We start from the raw sequence: 27,742 nt of genomic DNA, 5'->3' as shown, positions 1-27,742 counted from the left end.
CCTCTACCCTTCCCCATTCTGAGTCTCCACTGTCTATTATACCACTGTATGCCTTTGTGTACCCATAGCTTAGTTCCTACTTGTAAGTGAGAACACATGGTATTTGGTTTTCCATTCTTGAGTTATTTCACTTAGAATAATGGCCTCCAGTTCTATTCAAGTTGCTGCAAAAGACATTATTTTATTCTTTTTATGGCATTCAACTGATGAATGAATTACATACCCACCACACTTTATTTATTCATTGGTTGATGGTACTTAGGTTGATTCCATATCTTGCAATTGTGAATTGTGCTGCAGTAAACATATGTGTGCAAGTGTCTTTTTATATAATGATCTCTTTTCCTCCGGGTAGATACCCAGTAGTGGGATTGCTTCATCAAATGGTAGATCTACTTTTAGTTATTTGAGAAAACTCCATATGGTTTTCCATAGAGGTTGTTCTAATTTACCCTCCCATCAGCAGTGTATAAACAAGTTTCCTTTTTTTTTTTTTTTTGCCATATCTATGCCATCTATTGCTTCTTGACTTTTTAATAATGGCCATTCCAGTGAGGATAAGTGATATCTCATTGTGAGTTTAATTTGCATTTCTCTGATGATAAGTGATGTTGAGCATTTTTTCATATATTTGTTGGCCATTTGTATATCCTCTTTTGAGAAATTTCTATTTATATCATTTGCTCACTTTTTAATGGGATTTTTTTTCTTGCTGATTTGTTTGACTTGGAGATTCTGGACTGATCTTTGACAAGGCACACAAAAATATAAACTAGGGAAAGGATACCCTATTCAGTGGATGGTGCTGGGAAAATTGGATAGTCACATGTAAAAGAATTAAACTAGATCCCTATCTCTCACCATATACAAAAATTAAGTCAAGATGGATTAAAGACTTAAATATAGTATCTGAAACCATAAGAATGCTAGAAGAAAACCTAGGAAAACTCTTTCAGACATTGACTGAGGCAAAGAATCTGTGACTAAGACCCCAAAAGCAGATGCAACAGAAACAAAAGAAATAAATGGGACCCAATTAAACTAAAAAGCTTCCTCAGAGCAAAAGAAGTATTAACAGAGTAACAAACAACCTACAGAATGAGAGAAAATATTTGCAAACTATGCATCCGACAAAGGGTCATTTTTAAAATCCACTTTGCCAATAGCTATCTTTAATTGGTGTGTTCAGATTATTTACACTTAATGTCAGTATTGAGATGTTAGGGCTGACGTCTGCCATTTTGTCTTTTGTCTTCTGTTTTTTGTTTGTTTGTTTCTCTGTTTTCTTTTTTTTTTTTTTTAGTTACTTGAACATTGTTTTAGAATCCCATTTTGATTTGTTTGTAGTATTTTTAAATATATTTCTTCATACAGTTTTTCTAGTGGTTGTTATATATATATATGTGTGTGTGTGTGTATATATATATATGGCTATTTACCGTCTGCTGGTGCCATTTCACCAGTTTGAGTGAAACATAAAAACCTTACCCTGCTTTGGTTCCCTTTGCCCTACTCCAAAGTGTGTCTTAAATATTTCCTTTACATACATTAATTTTTCATTTTAACAATTTTATTTTATTTTTGAGACAAGGTCTCTCTCTGCTGCCCAAACTGGAGTGCAGTGGCACAATCATAGCTCACTGCAGGCTCGAATTCCTGGGCTTAAGCAATCTTACTGCCTCGGAGTAGCTGAGACTGTAGGCATTTGCTACCATGCCCTGCTAAGTATTTTTTTAAATTATTGGGAGGCCGAGGCGGGCGGATCATGAGGTCAGGAGATGGAGACCATGGTGGCTAACACGGTGAAACCCGTCTCTGCTAAAAATACAAAAAAAAATTAGCCGGGCGTGGTGGCGGGCGCCTATAGTCCCAGCTACTCAGGAGGCTGAGGCAGGAGAATGGCGTGAACCCGGGAGGTGGAGCTTGCAGTGAGCCGAGATCGCCCCACTGCACTCAAGCCTGGGCGACAGAGTGAGACTCCCATCTCAAAAATAAATAAAATAAAATAAAATATTAATTATTTTTTTTTAGAGATTGGGGTCTCATCATGTTGCCCAGGCTGGTCGAAATTCCTGGTATCAAGTGACCCTCCTGCCTCTGCCTCCTGAATCGCTGGGATTACAGGTGTGAGTAACTGTGCCTGGCCGCCTTTACATACATTCAGAACCACATCAGAAAGTGTCAACATTTTTGCTTCAACTGTTAAATACAATTTAGAAAACTCATGAGGAAAAAGAAAGCCTACTGTATTTACCTATATTTGTGCTTTCTTCTTGATATTTCATGACATCTTTAAAAAATTCTTTCCGTTTAGAGGACTTTAGTAATTCTTTTTGGGTAGGTCTGCTGGTGACAAATTCTCTTAGTTTTCCTTCATTGGAGAATGTCTGGTTTCCCCTACATCTTGAAGGGGAGTTTTGCTGGGTATTGATTCTGGATTCACAGTTCATTTCTTTCAGCCCCTGAAATATATATTGTGCTACTTACTGCCTTTTGACTTCCATGGTTTCCAATGAGAAACCCTCTGTGTTCTGAATTGTTTTTTCCCTGTAGCTAAGACGTCATTTTTCTCAGGCAGCTTTCAATTTTTTTTTTTTTTGGTCTTTGGTTTTCTTTTCTTCTTCTTCTTCTTCCTCTTCCTCTTCCTCTTCCTCTTCCTCTTCCTCTCCTTCTCCTTCTCCTTCTCCTTCTCCTTCTCCTTCTCCTTCTCCTTCTCCTTCTCCTTCTCCTTCTCAAGGTCTCACTCTGTGTCACTCAGGCTATAGTGCAGTGGGGCAATCTCGGTTTACTGCAGTCTCGACCTCCGAGGCTCAAGTGATCCTCCCACCTCAGCCTCCTGAGTAGCTGGGACCCACAGGTGCATGCCACCATACCCAGCTAATTTTTGTATTTTTAGTGAAGACGGGGTTTTGCCATATTACGTAGGCTGGTCTGAAACACCTGAGCTCAAGTAACCTGCCCACCCTGGCTTCCCAAAGTGCTGGGATTACAGGCTTGAGCCACCACACCCAGCCTCTTTAGTCTTTAGTTTTCAAAAGTTAAATTACAGTGTGTCTTCACATGGATTTCTTTGGATTTATTCCATTTGAGATTTGCTCAGCTTCTTGAATCTATAAGTTTATGTTTCTTGACAAATTTGGTTTTTTAAAAGTCATTATTTCTTTGATTACTTTCTCAGTTCCTCTTCATCCTTCTTTCATTCTGGAGCTCCAATGACACAAATGTTAGGTCTTTTGTAATAATCTCAAAGATCCCTAAGACTCTGTTCATTTTTTTTCCAGTCTGTTTTCTCTCTGTAGTTCAACTAAGTAATTTCTATTATTCTGTCTTTCAGATCACTTATTGTTTCCTCTGCCTCCTCCATTTACCATCGAGCCCATCTATTTATTTTGAGCCTTTTATTTTGGTTATTGTATTTTTTTAGTGTGTGGAATGTACTTAATAAATGTTGGCTTTTATTGTTGTTGTTAATAAAAATAAACATGACGTTTTCTTTTAATTACCAGACCTACAATACCAAGTTTTACTCACATAAACACTGGCTGTGTTACAAGTATCTCCTTATTCAGTTCCTTTATTTCTTTAGTTCTTTTCATATGCCAGGTGTCCTAGCCTTTCTTTATTTAAACATTTTTTTTTTATTTCAATAGTTTTTGGGGAACAGGTGCTGTTTAATTACACGGATAAGCTCTTTTTTTTCTTTTCTTTTTTTTTTTTTTTTTTTTGAGGCGGAGTCTCGCTCCTGATCTCGGCTCACTGCAAGCTCTGCCTCCTGGGTTCACGCCATTCTCCTGCCTCAGCCTCCCGAGTAGCTGGGACTACAGGCGCCCGCCACCACGCCCGGCTAATTTTTTTGTATTTTTAGTAGAGACAGGGTTTCACCGTGTTAGCCAGGATGGTCGCGATCTTGTGACCTCGTGATCTGCCCGCCTCGGCCTCCCAAAGTGCTGGGATTACAGGCGTGAGCTACCATGTGCGGCCATTACATGAATAAGTTTTAGTTTTTTAATGGTGATTTCTGAGATTTTGGTGAAAGTATCACCCAAGCAGTGTACACTGTACCCAATGTATAGTCTTTTACCCCTTACCCTCCTCCCAGCCTTCCCTGAAGTCCCCAAACTGCACTGTATTATTCTTATGCCTTTGCATCCTCATAAGCTTAGCTCTCACTTAAAAGTGAGAACATACAATGTGTGGTTTTCTATTCCTGAGTTACTTCACTTAGAATAATGGTCTCCAACTCGATCCAGGTTGCTAAGAATGTCATTATTTCTTTATGGTTGAATAGTATTCCATCATATATGGAATAGTATTTATATATTTTTATATATATAGCGTGTGTGTGTGTATGTATGTGTGTGTGTATATGTGTGTGTGTGTGTGTGTGTATATATATATATAAAACTACATATTCTTTATCCACTCGTTGATTGATGAGCATTTGGGCTGGTTCCATATTTTTGCAGTTACGAATTTTGCTGCTACAAACATTCATGTGCAAGTGTCTTTTCCATATAATGATTTATTTTCCACTGGGTGGATACTCAGTAGTGAGACTGCTGGATCAAATGGCAGATCTGCTTTTCATTCTTTAAGGAATCTCTGTACTGTCGTATAGTGGTTGTACTGGTTTACATTCCCACCAGTAGTGTATAAATGTTCTCTTTTCACCACATCCATGCCAACATCTATTAGTTTTTGATTTTTAAATTATGGCTATTCTTGCAGGAGTAACGTGAATATTCCTTGTTTAGGTATATTCCTAAGTACTTTATTTTTGTTTTTGCAGCTATTGTAAAGTTGGTTGAGTTCTTGATTTGATTCTCAGCTTAGTCACTGTTGGTGTATAGCAGTGTTATTGATTTGTATACATTGATTTTGTATCCTGAAACCTTACTGAATTCATTTATCAGTTCTAGGATCTTTTTGGATGAGTCCTGAGGGTTTTCCAGGTATATGATAATATCATCATCAAACAGTGACCATTTGACTTCCTCTTTACCAATTTGAATGACCTTTATTTCTTTCTCTTGCCTGATTGCTCTGACTAGGACTTCCAGTACTATGCTTAATTGAAGTGGTGAAAGCGGGCATTTTTGTCTTGTTTCAGTTCTCGGGGGAATGCTTTCAACTTTTCCCCATTCAGTATAATATTGGCTGTGGGTTTGTCATAGATGGCTTTTATTACCTTAAGGTATGTCCCTACCCTGCTGATTTTCCTGAGGGTTTTAATCATAAAGGGATGCTAGATTTTGTCAGATTTTTTTTCTGCACCTATTGAGATGATCATATAATTTCTGTTTTTAATTCTGTTTATGTGATGTTTCACATTTATTGACCTGTGTATGTTAAACTATCCCTGCATCCCTGGTATAAAACTCACTTGATCATGGTGTATTATTATTATTATTTTTGATATGCTGTTGGATTCAGTTAGCTAGTATTTTGTTGAGGGTTTTTGCATCTGTGTTCTTCAGGCATATTGGTCTGTAGTTTTCTATTTTGTTATGCCTTTTCCTGGTTTTGGTATTAGGCTGATAGTAGCTTCATAGAATGATTTCAGAAGGATTCTCTCTTTCTCTATCTTTTGGAATAGTTTTAGCAATATTGGTACCAATTCTTTGAACGCCTGGTAGAATTCAGCTGCGAATCCATCTGGTCCTGGATTTTTTTTTTTTTTGGCAACTTTTTTGTTTCTGTTTCAATCTTGCTACTTGTTATTGATCTATTCAGAGTTTCTATTTCTACCTGGTTTAATCCAGGAGGGCTGTATATTTCCAGGAATTTACCCATCCCCTCTAGATTTTCTAGTCTGTGCGCATAAAAGTGTTCATTGTAGCCTTGAATGATCTTTTGTATTTCTGTTGTATCAGTTGTAATATCTTCTGTTTCTTTTCCAATTGAGTTTATGTGGATTGTCTCTCTTTTCTTGGTTAATCTCATGAATGGTCTAACAATTTTGTTTACCTTTTCAAATAACCAGCTTTTTATTTCATTTATATTTTGTATTGTTTTTTGTTTATTTCAATTTCATTTAGTTCTATTGCAATCCTTGTTATTTCTTTTCATCTCCTATGTTTTGGGTTTAGTTTGTTCTTGTTTCTCTAGTTCCTTGAGGTGTGACCTTAGATGGTCTATTTGAGCTCTTTCAGATTTTTTGATGTAGGCATTTAATGCTGTGAAATTTCCTGTTAGCACCACTTTTGCTGTATCCCAGAGGTTGTGATAGATTGTTTCGTTATTATTCAGTTCAGACAATTTTTAAATTTCCATCTTTATTTCATTGTTGACCCAAAGATCATTTAGGAGCTGATTACTTAATTTCCATATACTTGCATGGTTTTGAGGGTTCCTTTTGGAGTTGATTTCCAGTTTTATTCCACTGTGGTCTGAGAGAGTAGTCAATATAATTTTGATTTTCTTAAATTAATTGAGACTTGTTTTGTGGTCTAGTCTATCTTGGAGAATGTTCTGTGTGCTGATGAATAGAATGTATGTTCTGCTGTTGTTGGGCAGAATATTCTGTAAATATCTGTTAAGTTCATTTGTTCTAGGGTATAGTTTAAGCCCATTGTTTCTTTGTTGATATTCTGTCTTGATGACCTGTCTAGTGCTGTCAGTGGGGTATTGAAGTTCCCCACTATTATTATGTTGCTGTCTATCTCATTTCTTAGGTCAAGTGGTAATTGTTTTATAAATTTGGGATCTCCAGTGTTAGGTGCATATATATTTAAGGTTAGGACTAGGGTTAGGCTTTGCTGAGCTGCCGGGCTCCAGGCTGGTACTGGGAAGTGTCTGCAAAGAGTTCTGTGATGTGATCTATCTTCAGGTCTGTCAGCCATGGATACCAGCACCTGTTCTGGTGGAGGTAGCAGGAGAATGAAGTGGATTCTGCGAGAGTCCTTGGTTATTGTTTTGTTTAGTGCATTGGTTTTCTTAAATACTGGTTATGCTTATAACAAAGTTGTCACATAGACAGATTCAAGACCTCTGGTTAGCCAGGATATTATGGACAGTGAAATTAGCTGTTGTTTTCTCCTTTCTTGGAGCAGGGTGGTTCGGTAATGTGTTGCTGTAATGGCTTGAGTTGGTTGTCCTCCAGCCAGGAGGTGACGCTTTCAAGAGAGCATCAGCTGTGGTAATATGGGGGAATGCAAGCTTGCCCTAAGGTCAGTGGGATAACTATTCAGGTTTCTCAGGCACTGGCGGGGGTGGGGGGGCTATAGAGCTCCTGCAAGTTTATGTCTTTTGTCTTCAGCTACCAAGGTGGGTAGAAAAAGACCATCACGTGGGAGTAGGGCTAGGTGTGCCTGAGCTCAGACTCTTCTTGGGTGGTGCCTGCAGAGACCCCTTGCGGGGACGGGGCAGTGGTTCTCAGGCCAATGGAGTTGTGTTCCAAGGAGGATTATGGCTGCTTCCGGTGCTTCGTACAGATTGCCAGGGAAGTGGGGGAAAGCTCATAGTGACAGACCTTACCCAGCTCCCACACAGCCAGCAAGGCCAGTCTTAGTCCTGCCAACAACCAACAGAGCTGAATTTGTTTACAGGCCTCTGGTGCACAGGGCTGAGATCTTGCCCCAGGCTGCAAGCCTCCCTGCTGAGAAAGCAAGCAGAGTGTTCAGGCCTCACCCCTCCCTGACTGCAGCAGCTTCTGTGCTCATATCTGCACTTCCTATTCGCCCCCACCCCTCAGATTCTGCCTAGGAAAATTCATACTTGATCAAAATTATTATACAGTTCAGCCGGAAGTCTCCTTCTTCCTGTGGCCCTTCCCCAGTTCCACTGGCTGCCCTCCCCAAGGAACCCTGTGAGGTAAAGTCAGAAATGGCTTCGCTGGGCTTCCCTGGGGACCAGGAGTGCCTACAGGGCACTTCCCATGGCTTCTTCTACTTTTGTATTTTGCTCAGCTATCTAAATTCATTTCAGCTCTAGGTACAGTTAAATCCTTCTTCCATGATCTAGAGTTCCAGGTTCCCCAGTGAGGATGTATGTTCAGAGGCAGACTTTCCTCCTCTTACACTTTGGGCACTGGCTGTTTTTTTGGCTGTTTCTTGGAGTTTGCAGTAGCAAGCCACTCCTTTCAAAGGGTCTGTGAATTCTTTCAGTTTCCCTGGTATGTTCCTGTGGTGGTTCTTGGAGCAAAAGTTCACAATGTGAGTCTCCAAATGCTGCTCATTATTGTGTTTTTTTAATTGTAAAATTCTGTTTCTTTATATCTTCTCTTTATTTGCAGAGACTTTTTATTTCTTTGCTGAGGCTTTTAATTTCTTTATTTGTTTTAAGCATGTGCATAATTGCTTGTTGAAGTATTTTTAAAATCATGGTGTTTAAAAATCTTTACCAGATAATTCTATTACCCTTATCATCTTAGTGTTCGCATCAATTGATTGGCTCCTCATTACTGCTGGATGGGGATGGGAGTTCTGGATCCCATGTGGTCTCCATTGATGTGGGGCTTATAACCACTGGTAGTGATGAGAGTCCTGACTAGGCTGCCTCAGATACCCCAGTGGAGAAGGGGAGGATTATCTAGTTATTTCTAGGAGGGGGCAGATGTCCAGGCTTCCCATGTAGTCCTTACTGATATTGCCAGGGAAGGTAGCTCACCAGCTATCTCAGATGAAAGTCTTATCTCTCCCCTTGGGTCTTCTCTGACATCACTCTGGCAAGGGTGTTGGAGTTTCTTGCTATAGTGTCTTAAGGGTGAAAGTCTAGGCTATCTACTCAGGCTTTGCTGGTATGGGTGTGGGTGTGGATGAGGCCATGGGTTTTTTGTTTTTTAAAATGATGTTTGGCTGAAGTAGAGTGGCTATTGTCCAAGAGTTTTCTGTCGTGCTAGAACACTCCTTTCCTGGTCCTCTGGCTAGAGAGAACAGGCATGTTTTGGGAGTCTGTTTTTTCTGCACCAGTTGTGTTGGGTTTCTGGGTTGCTGGCTTCTTCAGCTACTTTATCTCCTTGGTTTTTGGTGTTCATCATCCTTTACCTGGGCTACTGAGTTAGACCCCCAATAAGTCTTTCAGACCATCTCTGGCTTCTCCAACACATCCTCCACACTTCTGCCAGTGTTTTCTTCCTACAAAGCAGAACTGACCATGTCATTCTCCTGTTAATATTATTTACTGTCCATAAAATAAAGCTCAACTTCTGCAAGGCACTGCAGATCTACCAAAATGCAATTCCAACTTTGCCTTTGCAGCTTTGACTTCTGTTCAGTTTCTCTGCCTATCCCTTTGCTCCCATGCTAAAGATGCGCCATGTACTTTAGCTCCTGCTCTTCCCTCTGTCTCCAGTGCTTTTCTTTACTCTAACAAAGTTAAGAGCACTGGAGTTGGACTGTTTAAATTTGAACTTCATCATTTTCTAGCTAGGTGATCTTGGGCAACTTTACCTCTCCATAGCTCAGTTTTCCCATCTGAAAAATGAGGATAATAGCATCTACCTCATGGGACTGTTATGAAACTTAAATTAAATAGCACTTTGCAAATTGTCGGGTTGAAGAGAAAGGTCTCAATAAATGTGAGCTATTAGTATAATTCATTATTAAATTAATACTCAGTAGTTAAATTAATATGCAGTAGCTCAACATTCAATTTGAATGTTACCTCTCTATGAAGTCTTTATGGGTCCTCTGCATTGCTACCTTATTATTGAAATTAATTATTCTTTTCCCAACTGTCCACTTAATTTACATTGCATTTATACTTGATTTGTAGTGTAGGTAGGTAGATTGCTGACCACATTTGCTCATTTCTGGACTTAGTCATTCAAAGGAAGCCCTGTGAGTCAATCACTGGGCATGGAGGTGAGTAACATGTGGACCTTCAGAGAATTCTCAGTTCCTTAATAGCTGCAGAGTGCTTGCTAAATAAATGGTTCTAGTGGGGCTTAATAAATATTTATTGATTTAAGACAAGCAAGCTCTGCCTTGGGATAGGAAGGTAGGCAGCCTCCAGGTTAACAGCATCACAGTGTGTTAAAGTTAGAAACTTTTTGTGAACCACCCTCGGTACTGACCTCTGCATAGTGCTAAGTGAAGGCCTCGGGCTCTGTGTTAGAGCCCTGCTGTAACAGCATTGGTATTCCTGTGGTCTGTGGCCACCACCAAGTGAGTCTTGTCGAGGACCATATCATTTCTTAACCCTAGTTCTCTTAGGTTCAAATAAAAGATTTTTCTTGAGGTCTCAGGAGTTATATCAGTGTCATTGAGGACATTGTTCATTCTGCTTTAAGGCCCATGTCTGACAATCTTAGCCCCACACACCTTGACTCCCATCACTGAGACAGAAATTTGTTTTAATGCATTTATGTGCCGGGAATTGTGTTAGCTACCACAAATGCAGAAGGATGGGACACAAGAGCCCCCTCGACATCCAGGAGCTCATAGTCTCCATGCTGGAGCAATCATTAGAAGCACAGACTTGATTGTTTCACCGTGGCCACCTTACCAACAATGCTTTGGTAGATAGGCTGGATATGAAGCCAGATATTTTAGGCCAAGGATGGACTGATGGAAGAAATGGAAAGAGGAAATATAACCTCCTATGAAGATGTATGTCTGTGAAGGGAAGTAGAATGGGTGATAAGAAACTACAGCAGAGGCTGAGCAAAGGGAAGATTGTTTAAAGGTGGGGGAAATTACTTAAGTTTATAGTAGATAAAAAGAGATAAGGGCAGTAGATCAAAAGATAGATTGAGAGAGTGATTGGGAAAGAATGAGCAAGTATTTGAGAAAAAACAATAGATATTCATATACACATACATATATACATGCATGCATACATACATATACACATTGTATATTTATATATGTATGTATATAAGTATAGAATGTATATATGTATGTGTGTTTATATATATGTATTTATATATGGGGCAAGAAGGTGAAGAGAAAGTGAAAGACTAAAATTTTGAGAAAGAGAATTATACAAATATATGTAATCACTCTATATACATCTTATCTATTTATCTACCTGTCTATCTATCAATCCATCTATCTGCCTACCCATTTATATAGAGAGATGGAGATCAGCCAGAAAAGGGAAAGTCAAAGAAGAATCATTCATTAATGGAACCATGTCCTGTAGGAAGAAGGAGGAAATAATTTGAAAGCACAGGTGAAAACTCCTTAGAGACAGAAGGAAGGAAGGTCAGAATGAGATGGAAGGGAGGAAAGTTAGAGTTCATGTAGGGTGCCCTCTATTTCTCTGGAAAGCTGAGAAGATTGAATGAGAAGATTGAAGAATGAGAAAGTGAGAAAGTAAGATGTCAGGGACATACATTCTGGCTTTCCTCGCAGCACTGGGGGCCTCAATTGATTTAGTAAATTCAGCATTTGCAATGCTGCAAATATGAATGATTATACTTTTTCAGAAGCACTAGCCTGTAGGGAGGAGAGAAGGCAGGTGAGGGTTGGAGTGCTTTGGAAGTTAGGCCTGAGGTTGAGGGCAGCAGAAGGGTTCTGGTGAGAGTGGCATGTAGTGTAGTTGTAGTAGCCAGGCTGTGCAGAGAAAAGATGAATCTAGGATGAGGGTGATAAACTGAGTGAGCAGGGAAGGAATGACAAGATAGAAGCCTCAGAGAGCTTGGGGAGCACGTTTACTTTGATTCAGGTATGGAGAGTGCATAGCAGTATTCTCACACTGCTAATAAAGATATACCCGTGACTGGGTAATTTATAAAGGAAAGAGGTTTAATCGACTCACAGTTTTGTGTGGATGGGGAGGCCTTAGGAAACTTACAATCATGGAGAAGTACTGAGCAAAAGGGGGAAACACCCCTTATAAAACCAACAGATCTCGTGAGAACTCACTCACTACTAGGAGAAAAAAAGCATGGGGGTAACTGCCCCATGATTCAATTACCCCCCCCCCCACTGGGTCCCTCCTACAACACTTGGGGATTGTGGGAACTATATTTCAAGATGAGATTTCAGTGAGGACACAGCCAAACCACATCAGAGAGGTAGGATAGAGGTTCTGATTGGAGAGTGAGATTTCTCAGTGTGAGCCATTTAAGCAGCAAACAGTCCCTGAGCACTAGCTCTGTGAACTTATTGTAGGAAACTCTGAGAACAAAGATAAGAATTAAGGCATGGTCCCTGCCCTTAAGGAGTTCACAGCCCAGTATTCAGAGGTAAAACCTTTCCAGGTGATGACAAGGTCCAGGATATGTCTCTGGAAATGATTCCTTGTGATGGTTGGGAGGGGAAGATTGATGGGGCAATGGAAACCAAATGGCTGGCAGGCTGGCATGTTAGATGTATCATCCCCAGGTGCTTATCTGCCCTACAAAGAAAATCGGGGTTTCTCTCAGCTCAGTTATTTCTCTGGGGCCATGTGTATCCTCTCCGCAGCTGGTGATATGAGGACTGTTTTCCATTTGAGCTTTTGCTCTTCAGACAACATGTGACTGTCCTAGGGTCAGTGCCTGATGGTTTTCACAAGTGTAGAGTGGAAGGTCAATGGGCTTCAAAGACCTACTTCTGCACTTTGGTACATGAATCTGTAAACAGTTACCGATCCCATGCTTCCAGTTTTCTTTTCTTTCTCGCCCCTATTTTCTTGACCTGTAAAATTAACATACGATGGTGCCACCAATCCTTTTTGGGGAAGAAGCAGCTGAGATGTGTCTCTATAAAGTCATCAATAAGCAGAAGTCGGAAGCTGCAGTAGTTGGCAGGGTGCGATGATAATGAATGAATGAGTGTGCACACGTGAAGTGGGGACAGCTCAGTGCTCAGAGCTCCATGAATGATTTCATTCTTCCTAAAAGCTTCTAAGGGTAGCTGGACACAGAGAGGAGATTTCCTACCTGGGCTGAGTAGAGGCCTTGACACTTCAGCATGGAAGGCACAGGGCGTAGGAATCTACATATCAGCATTTCCAGGATTCTAGTGCCTACAGAGGTGTGTGAGACTTCATTTCATGGTCCATCTGGGCATTGCTAGAAGGGAACAGAATTCCCTCCCTTCCTGTTCCAGAGAGGCTAGCCTGCAAACTTCACTGATGAGAGGCCAGATTAGCACATCCCACACTAGCTGTTTTGTGAATTTTGGCTGACAGGAGTGGAGAGGAAGCATGTTTCTTTGATCTTTTACCTCTTGCATCCTTTCTGCTATGACCTTGGGAGATTGGTTTATCTGGCTGTCTAGTTCAAATTCCAGATTAACCTCTGTCAGTGGGCTTTCTCCTCTCTGGGGATGCTATTCATCCTTCCAAGGATCCAGACCCTAGCCACCAAAGCTTCTCTGCTGGGTTCACACACCAGGTCTAAGGTATGATGTGATCTCCTGGGTATGTGATGGTTTTTGTGCTGCTGCTTTTTTCTTTCAGAGTCTGAGAAGCCAACTGGGGCCAAGCAAGTTTTAGAACCTCTACTGGCTGATGCCAACATCGCCAGAGATGAACTGTTCTTACCAGAAACTTCTCTGCTCCTGACAGCACACCTCTCCCCAGGTAGCTAAAGGGACAATGAGATTATCACCCCCTGAACACTATGTAATGACACAGTCACCTGTATGGGGGTGACATACCAGGGGACACTCAGTTCCAATTGCAGTATCATAGGCACAATATTAGAAGAATATCTAGACACTCTTATAGGCAAAGAAAGGCATTTGGAAGATTCATGGGGGTCTTTCCTTTGCTTAAATCATGAATTTTTATTAAATTTTACACAAATGCATTTTTCCATCTATTCATATGATCTTTTTCCTGTTAATCTATAAATATGATAGATTACACTTATTTACAATCTGATTTTAAAAAATAAGTGCAATAACATCTCTTACTTAAAATTAGGCCATATTCATATTGTGATATGAATTAGAATTTTGTTGACTTCAAATTTAATACCACTAAAAGGTAACTCTGCCATCATTCTTATTAACTTAAAACCAAAATTTGATTGCAAGATTCTTTAAATAAAGTAACCTTCAAAATTCACTGTTTTACCTCACCAACACAATTTTTAAATTGTGGTAAAATACATATGACAAAATTCATTATCTTAAATTACTGTTAAGGGTATAGTTCAGTGGCATTAAGTATATTTACATTACTGTGCAACCATCACTGTCATCCTTCCCCAGAACTCTTTTCATCTTGCAAAACAGAAACTTTGTACCCTGTATCCTGTTCAATAATTATCTTTTCCCTGTCTCTGCTCCTGACAACCGCTACTCTACTTTCTGTCTCTATGAATATGACCACTGTTGGTGCTTCATACATGTGGAATCATATAATATCTGTCCTTTTTGACTGGCTTATTTCACTTAGCCTAATGTCCTCAAGTTTCATCCATGTTTATGCCTTCCTTTTTAAGGCTGTGAGTAATATTGTATTGTATGTGTGCACAACATTTTATTTATTCATCCATCTGTGGATGGATATTTGGGTTACTTCCACCTTTTGGCTGTTGTGAATAATGCAGCTCTGAACATTGGTGTACAAATTCTGTTCAAGTCTCTGCTTTAAAATCCTTTGAGTATATACCCAGAGGTGGAATTGCTGGGTCATAGGATAATTCTATTTAAACACTTTTTAAGGAATAGTCGTCCTATTTTCCACAGTGGCTGCACAATTTTACCTTCCCATCAACAGTGTACAAGTTCCAATACTTATTTTCTGATTTTTGATAGTAGTCATCCTAATGGGTATGAGATGATATTTCACTGTGGTTTTGATTTTGATTTCATTAATGCTTGGTTAGGTGGAGCATCTTTTCATGTGCCTATTGACTACTTGTGTATCTTTGGAGAAATATTGCTTCAAGTCTGTTGCCCATTTTTAAATTGAGCTCTTTGTTTTTAGTTGTTGAGTTGTAGGAGTCCTGATATTAGGAATTAGGATAGGTAGCAGTCTGGATATTAACCCTTTATCAGATATATTATTTGCAAATATTTTCTCCCATTGTGTGGGTTGCCTTTTCACTCTGTTGTACCCTGTGATGCACAGAAGTTTTTAATTTTAATGGAGTTCATTTCTTTTTTTGCTTTTGTTGCCTGTGCTTTTGTTGTCACATCCAAGAAATCATTGTCAACCCCAATGTCATGAATCTTTACCCCATATTTTCTTCTAACAGTCTTCTAAAAATTTTTTCTAAAATTTTTAGCTGTTACATTTAGGTCTTTGATACATTTTGAGTTAATTTTTTATATAGTATAAGGTAAGGGTCCAGCTTCATCCTTTTGCATGTGGACATCCAGTTTTTCCAACACTGTTTGCTGAAAAGGCAGTCTTTTCCCATTGAATGGTCTTGGCATGCTTGCAAAAATAATTTGAACATATATGTAAGGGTTTATTTTTGGATGTTCTATTCTATTCCATTATGCTACATGTCTGTTTTTACATGCTAGGCCTATGCTGTTTTGATTACTGTAGATTTATAATAGGTTTTGAAATCAGGAAGGGTGAGATGTCTAACTTTGTTAATTTTCAAGATTGTTTTGACTATTTGGGGTCCCCTGAGATTCCGTATGAATTTTAGTATGGATTTTTTTATTTCTGCAGAAAACGTCATTGAGATTTTGGGACTGCCATAAAACTTCTGAATTATTTCTTATAGGAAACATTTGCCACACAGATGAAGAGAAGGGGGGCATTTAGGCAAAAGGAAGACTGTGACCAAAAGCATGAAGAGAGGAAAGGGCTTGCTCTACTTGGGGAAACTAAAAGTAATCTAGTATTGTTGAAGCTCTAAGCTTTCTTATTATCTGTGTGTATATATGTGTGTGACTGTCAGCTTGGATAGGAGACACATTAGGAGGTAAGGAAGGGGTCAGATATTGTGAAAGTGGATGTGTATTGTGTTAAGAAGGTCAATGGAAATTCATTAGAGTTGGGTGGTGGAGTGATGTGATCCTATTTGTACTATGGAAAAATGACCCTGTTAATAAGCATGGGTGTGCTATACTGAGCAGGAAGGAGTTACCAGCAGAAAGACCAGATAGGAGACTGTTGCAAAACTCCCAGAAATAAAATGATAAGACTTGCACCCTGGTAGCATTAGTGGAGACAGGAAGGAGGGAATGGATTTGAAATAGACATGGCTCACTACACACTCAGACATGTTCCAGTAGCTTCACTCTTTTCCTGGGTCTTGAAGTCCTTAAATCTGGAGAACAGCCTCTGAACTCACCATTCACCTGTGTCATCCAGTTGTCACCTTTTAGGAACACAAATGACTGTTGAAAGAGGCACTCTGTTCTGGCTCAGAGGCTCAGGCTCAGGGGTCCCTTAACAGCAGCCAGTCTCTTTTCAAAGCCCCTGGAGCTCCCACTCCTTGTGCTGTCACTCTCAGAGCCTCTGGCTGCTCCAAGGACTTTGTGGTTGTTTCTTTGTATCTGTGAGTTGGTTGGTGTTTTCTTGTTTTGGTTTTTCCTGAGGCCTGTTGAAATCTACCAGCCTGAGAATGTTCTGTTGTAGCCCATTCTATTTACCTCGTAGAACTGCCACTCTCCAGGCCTTCTAATTGTGGCCCATGTTACATCTGTGACCCACTGAGAACCCAGGTTCATTCCCCAAGCCTGACACCCCTCTACACTCTGTGACTGAATTCCCTGCCTTCAGTTCATAGCAATGTCGAATGAGCCATTGGGTATTTTCCACCTCTCTCCCACTTCATGCTCAGGATCTCTCTGTAAAGCCTTTGCTGAGTAACTGGATAATGCTAATGCCAGGCTTGAGCTGCAGCAGCTGGGGAGTGGATGTGCTCGTCCAGCCAGAGGCTGAGCACTGAGATTCCAAGTCCCCGTTCTGATCTCTGGAGGGATGGTTCTATGGATGGGCAGTCTGGGCCATGTGTGTGTTCTACTCGCCCATCACAGTCACAGGTGGAGTCATGGAGCTAGAGGCAGGGAGCAGCTCCCGCTCCCAAATTCCTGTAGGTATTTTAGAATGGGAACCGCTTTGGCAGTTCTGGAATAGCCAGCTCTGAACCACTGCCAAAGGCACACATTTAGTGACCTGAGGGATGAGGCAAACTGATCAAGGTGCACAAGTGTCATCACTGCAGGCTCCCGGGAAAGCACAGCAGGAGAGGAGAGGGCTGTTGCTTGTAATTAAAATGCAGTGATGACTGTAATGACGATTTGAACCTGATGGGCTGTGCCTCAAAGGTGAACCAGGGAGAATGAAATAAAGAGTTCTGGAAGAGGTAAGGGGGGATTTTAGTGGAAATTAGGAAGATACGGGGAAGAGAAAGGAGAAAGATCAGGAAAATCAGGGATGTAAGGAGTTTCTACTTCCTTGAAAGCCAGGAAGCTCACTTGAACAAAGAGCACAAGACCCCAAATCTTTGTGACACCCCTGGCTTGGAGAGCTTGCTGGTCTTTCTTTAGGATCCTGGCTAGTTTTCGCGAGCATAGTTTTCACAAGCAATTGAAGGATAATTTCCGTAGATCTATAGTGAAGCTATCCCGCAAATAAAGTGGGGCTGGCCAGAGAGGGTCTGTAGTTTCCAAAGCCCCAAAGGACACCTGCAAATCAGCTGTTGCAAAAATATGTCTTTAGGAGCCCAGGCTACCTGGAACACGGCCTCAGGACAGCAGAATGTGCCTTATCACTCACTTTGTGTTCCCAAACAGAAGAGAAGGAGGAGAGTGGCCACGTTGATTCAGCCAAGCACCTCCAGGAGGTCCCCTCTGGATGTCCCATGAGGCTGCCGCTCAGCCACAACCCGGAGCACGTGGAGATGGCTTTGCTCAGCAACATCCTAGCAGCCTATTCCTTTGTCTCAGGTAGGTTCCTGGTCTCCGCTGGGCCAGGACTGAGGTCTGGGACTGGGTCCAAGGTTGTCTCCTGGTTGGCCATCTCTGGCCTTATTCTCAGGAAAGACACACTACATAATCATAGCTACTGCTCGGCTATGCTGAGTTTTGAGATGAAAGGTCTTCTGGTTGGGAATTAAGCTTGTCATTCTCTAATTTGAAAAATGAAGGGTTCTAACAGAGCTTTGTCTTGCAGAAAATGTTTAGCTGCTCAAGTGAGTGATTGAAGTGGCCCGGGGCTACTGTTGACTTCTGTCACTATGCATTAACTCTGACCAAGGCGGGGGCTGATGGAGTACCTCAGCCTGATTATTCTATGCAGTTAACCGCACACAGGCTGCCTCTGTATGAGACTGTGTTTGTGGGAGAGAGAATATGTGTTTTTATGTTCTGTGTTTGGGGCCTTTCTGAGGTATTTGATGAAGCTGTAGAAGAGATGAAGACAGAAGGCATCTGGAGTATGGAAGAGTCTGATATTTGTCCCTTCGTTGGTTCAAAGTTGTACTCTAGTAAGATGGTTGATTTTCTCCTCAAGATCATTTCTTGAAAACAGATGTTGTTCATATAAAAGGAGTCATTTTAAAATACATGAAAATGCTCACTGGTTTGAATGACTAAACTGTTCCTCTGCTGCTTGAATGAGTTTTTAATTTCTTGATACTTTGCTTTTGTTTTTGTTTTGTTTTGTTTTGCCCGATGTCTCTGGATATATTGTATAAAAAGGAAGGGACTAGGGTTTCAATTAGATTTCCTTTGGGCAAGGACTGGTTTTACTTTCTAATTCTCTAGGCAGGGTTGACACATGGTGGTCTAAGAGTTGAAATGCAAACCTGACATTATGATTTACAGTGGCAAATCTGAGCCAAGTGGAGAGTTCCATAAGCCAAGGAAGTTCATGGCTTCTCTTTGTGAGAGGATCTTGGATGACGCGCAACCTGATTTCAAAAAAAAAAGGACTGCTCAGGGCCTTGTGCTGGGCGAGCTGCAGCATGTAGTCTGCTTGTGCCTCAGGTCCAGGGCTCTGCCTTCTTGGATCAGTGAAGGCCTAGGTCACCAGTCAGCTCCTCTTTCCCCTTGAGGAAGTCCAGGGCCCCCTTCTCTAGGCACTCACCCATTAGAGGGCTCTCATCTTTGCTCTTGCTTCAAGGCAACATTGGAGAAAAAGGACACAAGGGCGGAAAAGAGCTTTGAAATTCAGGCATCATTTTCACAAGTAATTTAAGGATAATTTCCTTAGCTCTATAGTGAAGCTATCCCCTAAATGAATTGGGGCTCGCGGAGAGTGTCTGTAGTTTCCGAAGACCCAAAGGATACCTGTGAATCAGCTGTTGCAAAAATATGTCTCGCGTGAGAGCAAACAGAGCACTGCACTTTGGACCTCTGCTCAGCACAGGAGGTACCTGGCAATTTTCCATTTCAGTCGACATGACCCTGAATTATGACCATTGAAAGTGGTAACTCATTGAATAGTCCTGTGTTTACCAATGAGTCTTGTGATCTTGTCAAGGCTGAAAAGTACATGACCCTGTTTTTCTCTCCCCTCCAAACTTCCTCCTTCCTGCCCCATACTCTTGAATTAAATACTACTTGGGATGCAGGAAGACAATGCTTCTTTAAGTAAGTATAGGCTGAGATAAAAAGAAAACGCAAGGAAACGGAAAAGCAGTGTGGCTAAAATAAAATTTGGATCCAGTGTGTAGACTCAATGACTGAAAATCAATTCTGAAATGGGGAACATTCCCTGATTATAAGTGAAATTAATAAACAAAATTTAAAATATGTAGGTGAATATTCAAGATACAAATAACCATTGTTTTTAGTGAAGAAAATCAAATAATTGAATTAGAAGCAATGATGAAAAGTATGATGGAAGAAAATTGTGGAAAATGTCCTAATCTTGTAGCTGTCACATGTCCTCATTCTGCTCTACCAGATCTTCAACCCCACAGGGCCCCAGCCCCTCCTATTTTCTCCCAGTACATCTGTTGCCTCCTCTATCCACGTGGTGCCTTATTTCAGCAACACATTTGCTAATACACATAACTTCCATATTCCTTTATGTAGCTTCTGAGTAAACCAGTAGGTGAAACCCCAACTGAGTGAATCCTGCTCACTTTCTCTGTGTATGTGTGTGTGTGTGTGTGTGTGTGTGTGTGTGTTCTTTGTTAGGTGAGTGTCTAGGGTGTTTGGTAACCTTGTGGGAGAGTTGGAGACAGAAGAAGGCATGTGAGTTGGGAGAGTCTGATATTCACCCCTTTTTTGGTTCAAAGTTGTACTCTTTAGGAAGATGGCTAACTTTCTCCTCAAGACCATTTCTTGAAAACAGATACTGTTTACGTAAAAGGAGCCATTTAAAATTACATGAAAATGTTCAGTGGTTTGAATGACCAAACTGCTCCTCTGCTGGTTAAGTGAGTTTGAAAATATTTGATATTTTGTTTTTGTTTTGCCTGATGGTCTCTGGATATTACATTGAAAGAAAGGGACTGAGGTTCTGATTGGATTTCTCTTCAGGCAAGGGCTGGTTTTACTTTCAAGTTCCAATCTAGGCAGAGTTCATATTAGATGACTTAGGAAAAGTGACCCTTTCTCACTCCGCACAAGTTATCAAACACCAGTACAATTTGCCATTTGAAGCCACTAGAAATTCATAGTCTCCAATCTCAGCTGAGCTTTTCACATCATACTTTAATCTCCCTATTTATTTCTGGACACATCTTGTGCCCATTCTTCCCAACAAACATTTCAAACCTTGGCCATTCCAATAATTGTAAATATCTGCTTACTACAATGGGCCCTACAAGTAAATGACAAATGTCAAACTAGGGGAAAATGAAACATTAATGAAGAAGAGTTAAAGTTTATAACAAATGAAGAGCTCTTACAAATCAATAAAAGTGTCCCAAAAGGAAAGTGGCCAAAAAACAAGAATCAACAGTTTGCAAAAGAAGAGATACAAATTGTCAATAAAACATGAACAGCTCAAATTCTGGCAGAAAAATACAAAATGGAAATTGCAATGAGATTAGCATTTTTATTTTATACATTTCTCAAAGACTTGACTGATTAAGTATATCATTTTAGTCTTGGAGAAAGTCTGGGGAGATGAGTACTTGCACATTGTGCTGATGGGATTGTGAATTTGCTACAACCTCTCTAAAAAATAATTTGGCAATATCCATCAAAGCCCTTAAAAACACATACGCTAGCCAGAAATCCCACTTCTGGAAGTGTCTCCTAAGGAAATAATTAGGGATATAGACAGAAATTTTACTATGAGGATGATTCATCTCAGAATTATTTATAATACATGTAGTAAAAATATTAGGGAAAATTCGTAAGTGTTAATTGAAGTAGAAAGATGTTTATGATATTATACTAGGTAAATGAAGCCTGTTACCACACATCATATACATTATAATCCCATTTATGTATGTATATTCATATGTATAGGTAACCACATTTTACCACAAATTATAACCAGGTGCCAGAATTGTGTGGGTACAGGTATATGTATTTTTAATTTTATTTTGCTTAGCTGTATTTTTATTAACAATTCATTGATATTCATAATAAGTAATGTTATTTTATTAAAATATTAAATTTTGAATTATACCATACATATATTAGACAATTATCATGCCTCTGTCTTTTCTAACTTCCTGAGCTTCTTATCTAAGTGTCCTGAAAATAGCTATTTGGTTGTGCTATAAGCATTTCAAATTCACTCCAGCCTAGAATAGAGTATTGTCCTTCTCTTTAAATATGCTATTTCTTTTATGTACCTATCTAGGGCATCACCTAATCTAGAAATAGGATTTTTAACCTTTGATGCATCTTCTTCACTGCCCATATCCAACTTGTTTTGGTCAATTCATTTTGCCTGTTAAAATGTATGGCATCCACTTTAGTCCCACCATCGTTGATTGACTGGCTCCAAGCGCCATCATGGTTTTGTCTGCCTTATCATAATGGTATTTGCCATGGTCTTGCCTCTACAATCTTGTTTCACAGTCTGTATTTTGTAGCAAAATGATGTTTCCAAAATGCAGATGTGATGACGCAATTCTTTTTATTTTTTAGCATCCCTCAGTAGATTCTCATTATCTCTGGGATAAAATCCAAATAAGTTTGTGTGGTTTAAGAGTCAGGATTGTTTTCAACTGCAAAAAATGAAAACCTCAACTTGGTGGCCTAAATACATAGACGTTATCTTACCCACATAATAAGAAGTCTGGAGGTAGGTGGTTGCTAGCATTGGCTCATTAGCACAAACACCACGTAGAGGCCTGTCTTTTTCTTTCTCTGTTTGGCTTATTTTACTCAGTATATATATTCCAGCTTTGTCCATGTTGTCACAAGTGGCAGTATCTCCTTCTTTGTTAATATTTCATTTTGTAAATACACCACAGTTTTTAAAATCTATTCATCCATTGATGGACGCTTTGGTTGTTTTTATATCTTGACTATTATGAATAGGGCTACAATAAGTATGGGAGTGCAGATATCTCTATAGATGCTGATTTCATTTTCTTTGGATATATACCCAGTCAGAGACAGAAATAAAAATGCTGTATGATCTCACTTACACATAAAATCTAAAAAAAAAGTTGAATACATAGAAACAGAGAGTAGAATAGTAGTTATCCGGGCATGGAGGAGGAAATGAGAAGTATGTCCAAAGATACAAACTTGCAGTGTTGTGGGATGAATAAGTCTGGAGTTCTAATGTATAGCATGAGGATGATAGTTAAAAATATATGTATACTGAAAATGCGCTAAGAGAATAGATTTTAGGTGCTTTTACCACACAAAAAATGAAAAGAAGGTGATGAACGTGTTTATTCACTTGAGTAATCATTTAACAATGTGTATGTGTAGAAAAACATCAGGTTTTACACCTTAAATATATACAATAAAAAATCTAGGCGCCAGTATTTCTGTGATTCTCAAAGCCTTTTTTTCTATGTTTGTCATCTCATGGTTGCCAAATGGCTGCTGTTGTTCAGGCTGATTCAAGATCAATAAGGGCAGAAAATGGAAGGAGGTTCCAGTAGATCTCCTCTCAGATTTCATTGGCCAGGACTGTGTCACATGGTCATTTCTAGCTGCAAGGGAGGCTGGAAAAATGAGAATTTTAGCTTTTTCAATCTTTAGATCAGTGGTTCATATCAGGTGTGATTTTGCTCTGCAAGGGGACGTCTGGCAATGTCTGGAGATATTTTTGGGTGTCACAGCTTAGAAGTGCAGGCTGCTACTGGCATCTAATGGGTGGCGAAACATCCTACAATGCACAGGACAATCTCCTGCAACAAAGAATTACTGGGGCAAGACATCAACAGTTCTGAGGTTGAGAAAGTGTGCCCTAGAGCAGAGGCAGGCAAGGAAGAAAGGACTTGATGATAGTTTGAGGCATCCCACTCTGAAAGTCCTTCTGTGGCTTACCAGAGCTTTTAATGTCGACCTTTACTACTCCATGCTTTAATTTAGTCACTACCCTCCCTAACCAAGACCTCTGCTCCAGTTATTCTAAACCACCTGCCAGGTTTTTTCTTACCTCATTTCTTTGGCACAGTCTTTTCCTTTTCCAAGAATTCTCCCTTTTAGTCCTGGACAGGCTGACTCCCTCCCAGTCTCCTGAACTCTTTTAGGGTCATCTCTCCTCAACCTACCCCACCTCGAATCAATGGGCTTAGGCACCCACCCACACTCTCCCACACATGTTTTATTTCCCTCTCTATTAGCACTTGGATTAGAGGACTTAACATTTCTTTTTTAATTGTATGTAAGGAACTCATTGGGACCAGAATATGATAGTTTATAATGAAGATAATCTCATTAATAATACTGACCTCATTAATAACTCCTAACAAGTTTGTTAGAAAAAGTAAATGGAATGATTACTCATTTTAATTTAATGATTTGAATATTTAATATATTTGCCTGGCTCACTCTTCTATTTCCTTTAAGTTTTCTTTGTTTCTCAAAAGTCACCTTTGGGTACCCCATAAATATGTATAGCTTCTATGTACCCATAAAATTTTAAAATAAGCAAATAAATAAATCACCTTCTCAGTAAATTTTGTTCATCACTATCCACTTCTCGCCACAACACACATTCAGCACTTCGTATCCTTCTTGCTTTTTTTCCCATTTTTTCCTCCTTATCACCTTACCATCATCCACCATACTATATATTTTATTTGTATAGTATCGTCTCCTCTGCTGGAACATAAGCTCCTAGGAGAAGAGAGATTTTTGTTTCTTTCATTGATTGCTATGTCCTGCGCATGTAGAATAGTGCCTGTCACCCATCAGATGCTCAGTTAATCAGTGAATGAATATGGCTCAATAACCAAATAATTATAAAAAGACATATAGCGAGGCATCTTACCCAAGAGCTGCTTCCTCCATCCAGTTCCCAAACTTGACCCATCATCAGGCCTCTATGCATCCTTCCAGAGTTCTTTATGCAGATATTAAGAAAATACAAGGATACAGTTTTCTGCTCCTCCATTTTATGCACAGGTAGCCCACCATGCATACTGTTTTGCCCTTCACGATTTTCACTGAACGATATATTATGGAGATATTTTAGATCAGCATGTGGAGACCTTCCTCATTCTTTTAGACAACTACATATTATTCCATTATATAGATGGACATCCATAGTTTAACCAGTCCAGTGAAAATGGTTTAAATCTTTCTAAACTGAGCAACAAACAGAGCTGCAATAAATAACTATGACATGTATGTTCAAGTGCTCTTGTAGAATAAGTGCCCCAAAGAAAAACTGTGGGAAAAAAGTATGTGTAAATTATCAACTGAGAAAAATATTAATAAATTATCATTTAAATAATTTTACCAATTTGCTCTTAAAAGATATATGAGAAGCCCCTGCAATAGTGTTTTCGAACTTTTGAACTTTGACAATCTCATAGATGAAGAATATCTAAATGCTATTTAATTTCTGATTCTCTAGATCAGAGGTCAGGAAGCTTTTTCTTTAAAGGGTGAGACAGTAAATATTTTCAGCTTTGTGAGCCAGTCTCTGCTGTAACAACTCAACTCTGCATTGTCGCACGAAAGGAGACATGGACAATGCACAAATGAATGGACATCATTGTGTTCAATAAAATTTTATTTACAAAAACTTATGGCTGGGCAGACTTGGCTTGTGAGCCATAGTGTGCCAGTCCCCATTTATCATATGTTAAAGAGCCATTTGTATTTCTTTTTCTGTGAACTGTCCATATCTCTCTTTCATTTTTTATTGATCTTTTTCTTAATACTCTTTCTAGGCACTTTTCCTATATTAGTCCTTTGTGTCTGTTACATATTACAGATATTTTTCCTAATTTGTCACTTGTCTTTTGACTTTGCTTATAGTAATATTTTTCAGAGCAGGAGTTTTGGGTGATTATTTTTCCCTGTTTAACCAATATTCGTTGAATGTGTAACTGCAAGTACAATTATGCTGACTGTTTAGTATTTAACCAGAATTTGAATCACATTTCCCATGACATTGGTATGAGGGAGGCAGCCTCTCAGGAGTGAGGGAGCCTCACCCTCCGCAACTGATAGTCACAAATTTGGGCATTTGAGAAGGTATTGTAGTTCTGGGTTTTCTCATTCCCCTTTATACTGTGAATCCTGTGAGGGCCGAGGGCCTTTGTGTCCTTAGCCTTTAAGCTATGCCCAAGGCATTGAAGACTTGCAGTAAATGTTTATAGAATGAATATAAGTAACCATGTATTAATATATATAATTTGTAAATTTTTTAATATTTAAATTTTTATTGATTTATAACATGCATACAGAAACATATGCACAAAACATTTATGGAAAGCTGATGAATTATTACAAAATAGACTTGTGAAACCAAGAAATAGAATCAGACTTGCTCATTCCCCTGATAATCACATTCTCCTTCTCCTTCCAAAGGTAACCAAAATCTTAAGAACTAAGTATAGATCAACTCTGTCATTTCATGTGTTTTATTACAGAACATTAAAAACATATACAAAATACCAAAAAACATAATAGACCTGTCACCCAGCTTTAACATCTATTAGTCATATGTTGTTTTTGTTTAATCTATACTTCAAACCATTTCCCACCCCCCACTTCATTAGGTTTTCAATTATTTTTTAGATAAAATGCCTACACATTGAAAGGTACAATTTTAAAATTGTACCTTTTTGACAAATCAGTGTACCCATGTAAACTTCCCCTCTTTTAAGAATCGAATTACCCCCCTTAAAAATCATTAATGTGCATAGAAATTACCTCAAAGTATTATTTAAAATCCAGATTTTTATAAAATAGGTGTGAGTTTTGACTGAGAATTTGTATTTTTAAAGAGTGCAGATCTGCAGAGTACATGGTAACTACAATGTTTCTTTTATCTACAGTAAATACAATTTGATGAATAAAATTAAAGAAAATTGACCTAGAGTAAAAGGATGAATCAAAACATCTGTACAATATGCTATCTATAGGAGCATTTGGTTAACAATAACATAAACTAACCGAACAATCTGCTCGTTTTAATAACCAAAATTAGCCACAATCTTACTATTGTTTTAATAGAAGTGCTCCCTCAGAATAAAAAAAATTTAGTAACATGAGAGGGTATTGGTTAATTGGTTAACTGGTTAACAGCAAATATTTGAAAGTAAATGTCTGATAAAATTAAGTAATGGATATCTTTTCAAGCCCATCAATGATCTTACATAGTTACCCAAAATTCTGTCATTTACATAGCAAGTGCAGATAATCTTCATAGCTTCCTATTAAAATTATATTGTAATGCCCTTATGCATTTTAACTCAGTTTTCTTATAAAATTCAGCAACTTAAATTTTTGTATGACATATGATAAGTTCCCCTTAAATTCAATTTAAATTTACTGAATTTTATTAGGCAGTGTCTGTGCATCCACCACCCCGTATTATTTGGTGTTCCTCCATTTGCACAGGCATCACAGCTAGGGAAACAGGAATTCACAAGACACGACACAGGCTGTCCTCTGCATCTCTTTCTTCCTCAGGGCATCTGTTCATCAGTCAATCAAGTCATGTGAGAGTAGAGGTTATATATTTTGTGGCACAGAGGGTATCATTCCTCTCCTCAGAGGAGGAAAAGACCAGAAGGTCCTCTTAGGGGGACACTTACTGGGAGGGCTGACCTCCCTAAGGTGTGAGGCTCTGATCAGCAGGTATAGACTTTTCAGGAGGGAGGGATGAGGCAGCCATTCTGAACCTGCAGCTCTACTGTCTCTTGTCCCATCTGAAGACAATTCTGAAGGGCTGTTCTGGGCTGTCTGGATGGTAGAGGTTGAGGAACAGTTTGGGCTTTGATGTGGCTCAGATGAGATGTGTCATAGGGGGCCCCTATACTCAGTATCTGGGCTGGTGCCTTTGAGGTCAGTAGGTTGCCTTTTTCTGTCCAACTCCATTTTCACTAGGGAGGAGGCTGGAGAGTCTAAATGGCTTCCAGAGGCCCCGTCTGATTATATTTGGAGGATGGGCACTGAAAGGGGCAAAGTCATTATCTTTGGAAATTCTCGAAAGTCTAGTTGGAAACCTGGGAAGACCTCTTGCCTGGTGCCTGAATACTCAGTTGGCAGTCCTAGCCACATAGATGGTTGATAGGCATACAGCTGAGTTTGCATTTATATCAGCACAACCTTGCGTCGGGTTTGAAGAAGTGGCCAGGATTACTGTCTTGGTTACAGGCTGGAGAACATAATGAAAGCAAACTTCAGACCTGCTGCTGACTTTCATCTTGGCAATGATTGTTGGGTCCTAGGCAAAGTGCTTGAATGTAGCATGAGGCCAATCCATAGATCCACCTCCACATGGCAGCTGTCCATAAGGTAAGAGGGGGCCCAGTTTATGTCTTGATGAGAGGCTCTGCCAGGTAGAAGAATCACATCTCAGGTTTCCTGATAGCTGGCTGACGTGTTGAAAA

At 39.5% G+C, this 27,742-nt stretch overlaps 1 protein-coding gene across 8 annotated transcripts in view; it reads left to right on the top strand.

Moving 5' to 3' along the window:
• LOC105465317 (eva-1 homolog A, regulator of programmed cell death) overlaps nt 1–27,742 on the top strand; it is a 180,561-nt gene that overhangs the window by 138,073 nt on the left and 14,746 nt on the right. For 5 of the 8 annotated variants that reach the window (XM_071076969.1, XM_071076970.1, XM_011713722.3 and 2 more), the window contains one exon: nt 17,586–17,738. In XM_071076969.1, the coding sequence (XP_070933070.1) occupies nt 17,586–17,738 (153 nt within the window). Of the gene's footprint in view, nt 1–2,091; nt 2,125–13,332; nt 13,456–15,406; nt 17,156–17,585; nt 17,739–27,742 lie in introns of those variants that run through there. The other 3 variants (XM_011713723.3, XM_071076971.1, XM_011713724.3) reach the window with 3 other exon arrangements.

This window comes from Macaca nemestrina, chromosome 13 (genome assembly GCF_043159975.1).
Source record: "Macaca nemestrina isolate mMacNem1 chromosome 13, mMacNem.hap1, whole genome shotgun sequence".
Lineage (NCBI taxonomy): Eukaryota > Metazoa > Chordata > Mammalia > Primates > Cercopithecidae > Macaca > Macaca nemestrina.
The sequence above is the reverse complement of the archived record's forward strand: the minus strand, read 5'-3'. Positions and strand labels throughout refer to the sequence as shown.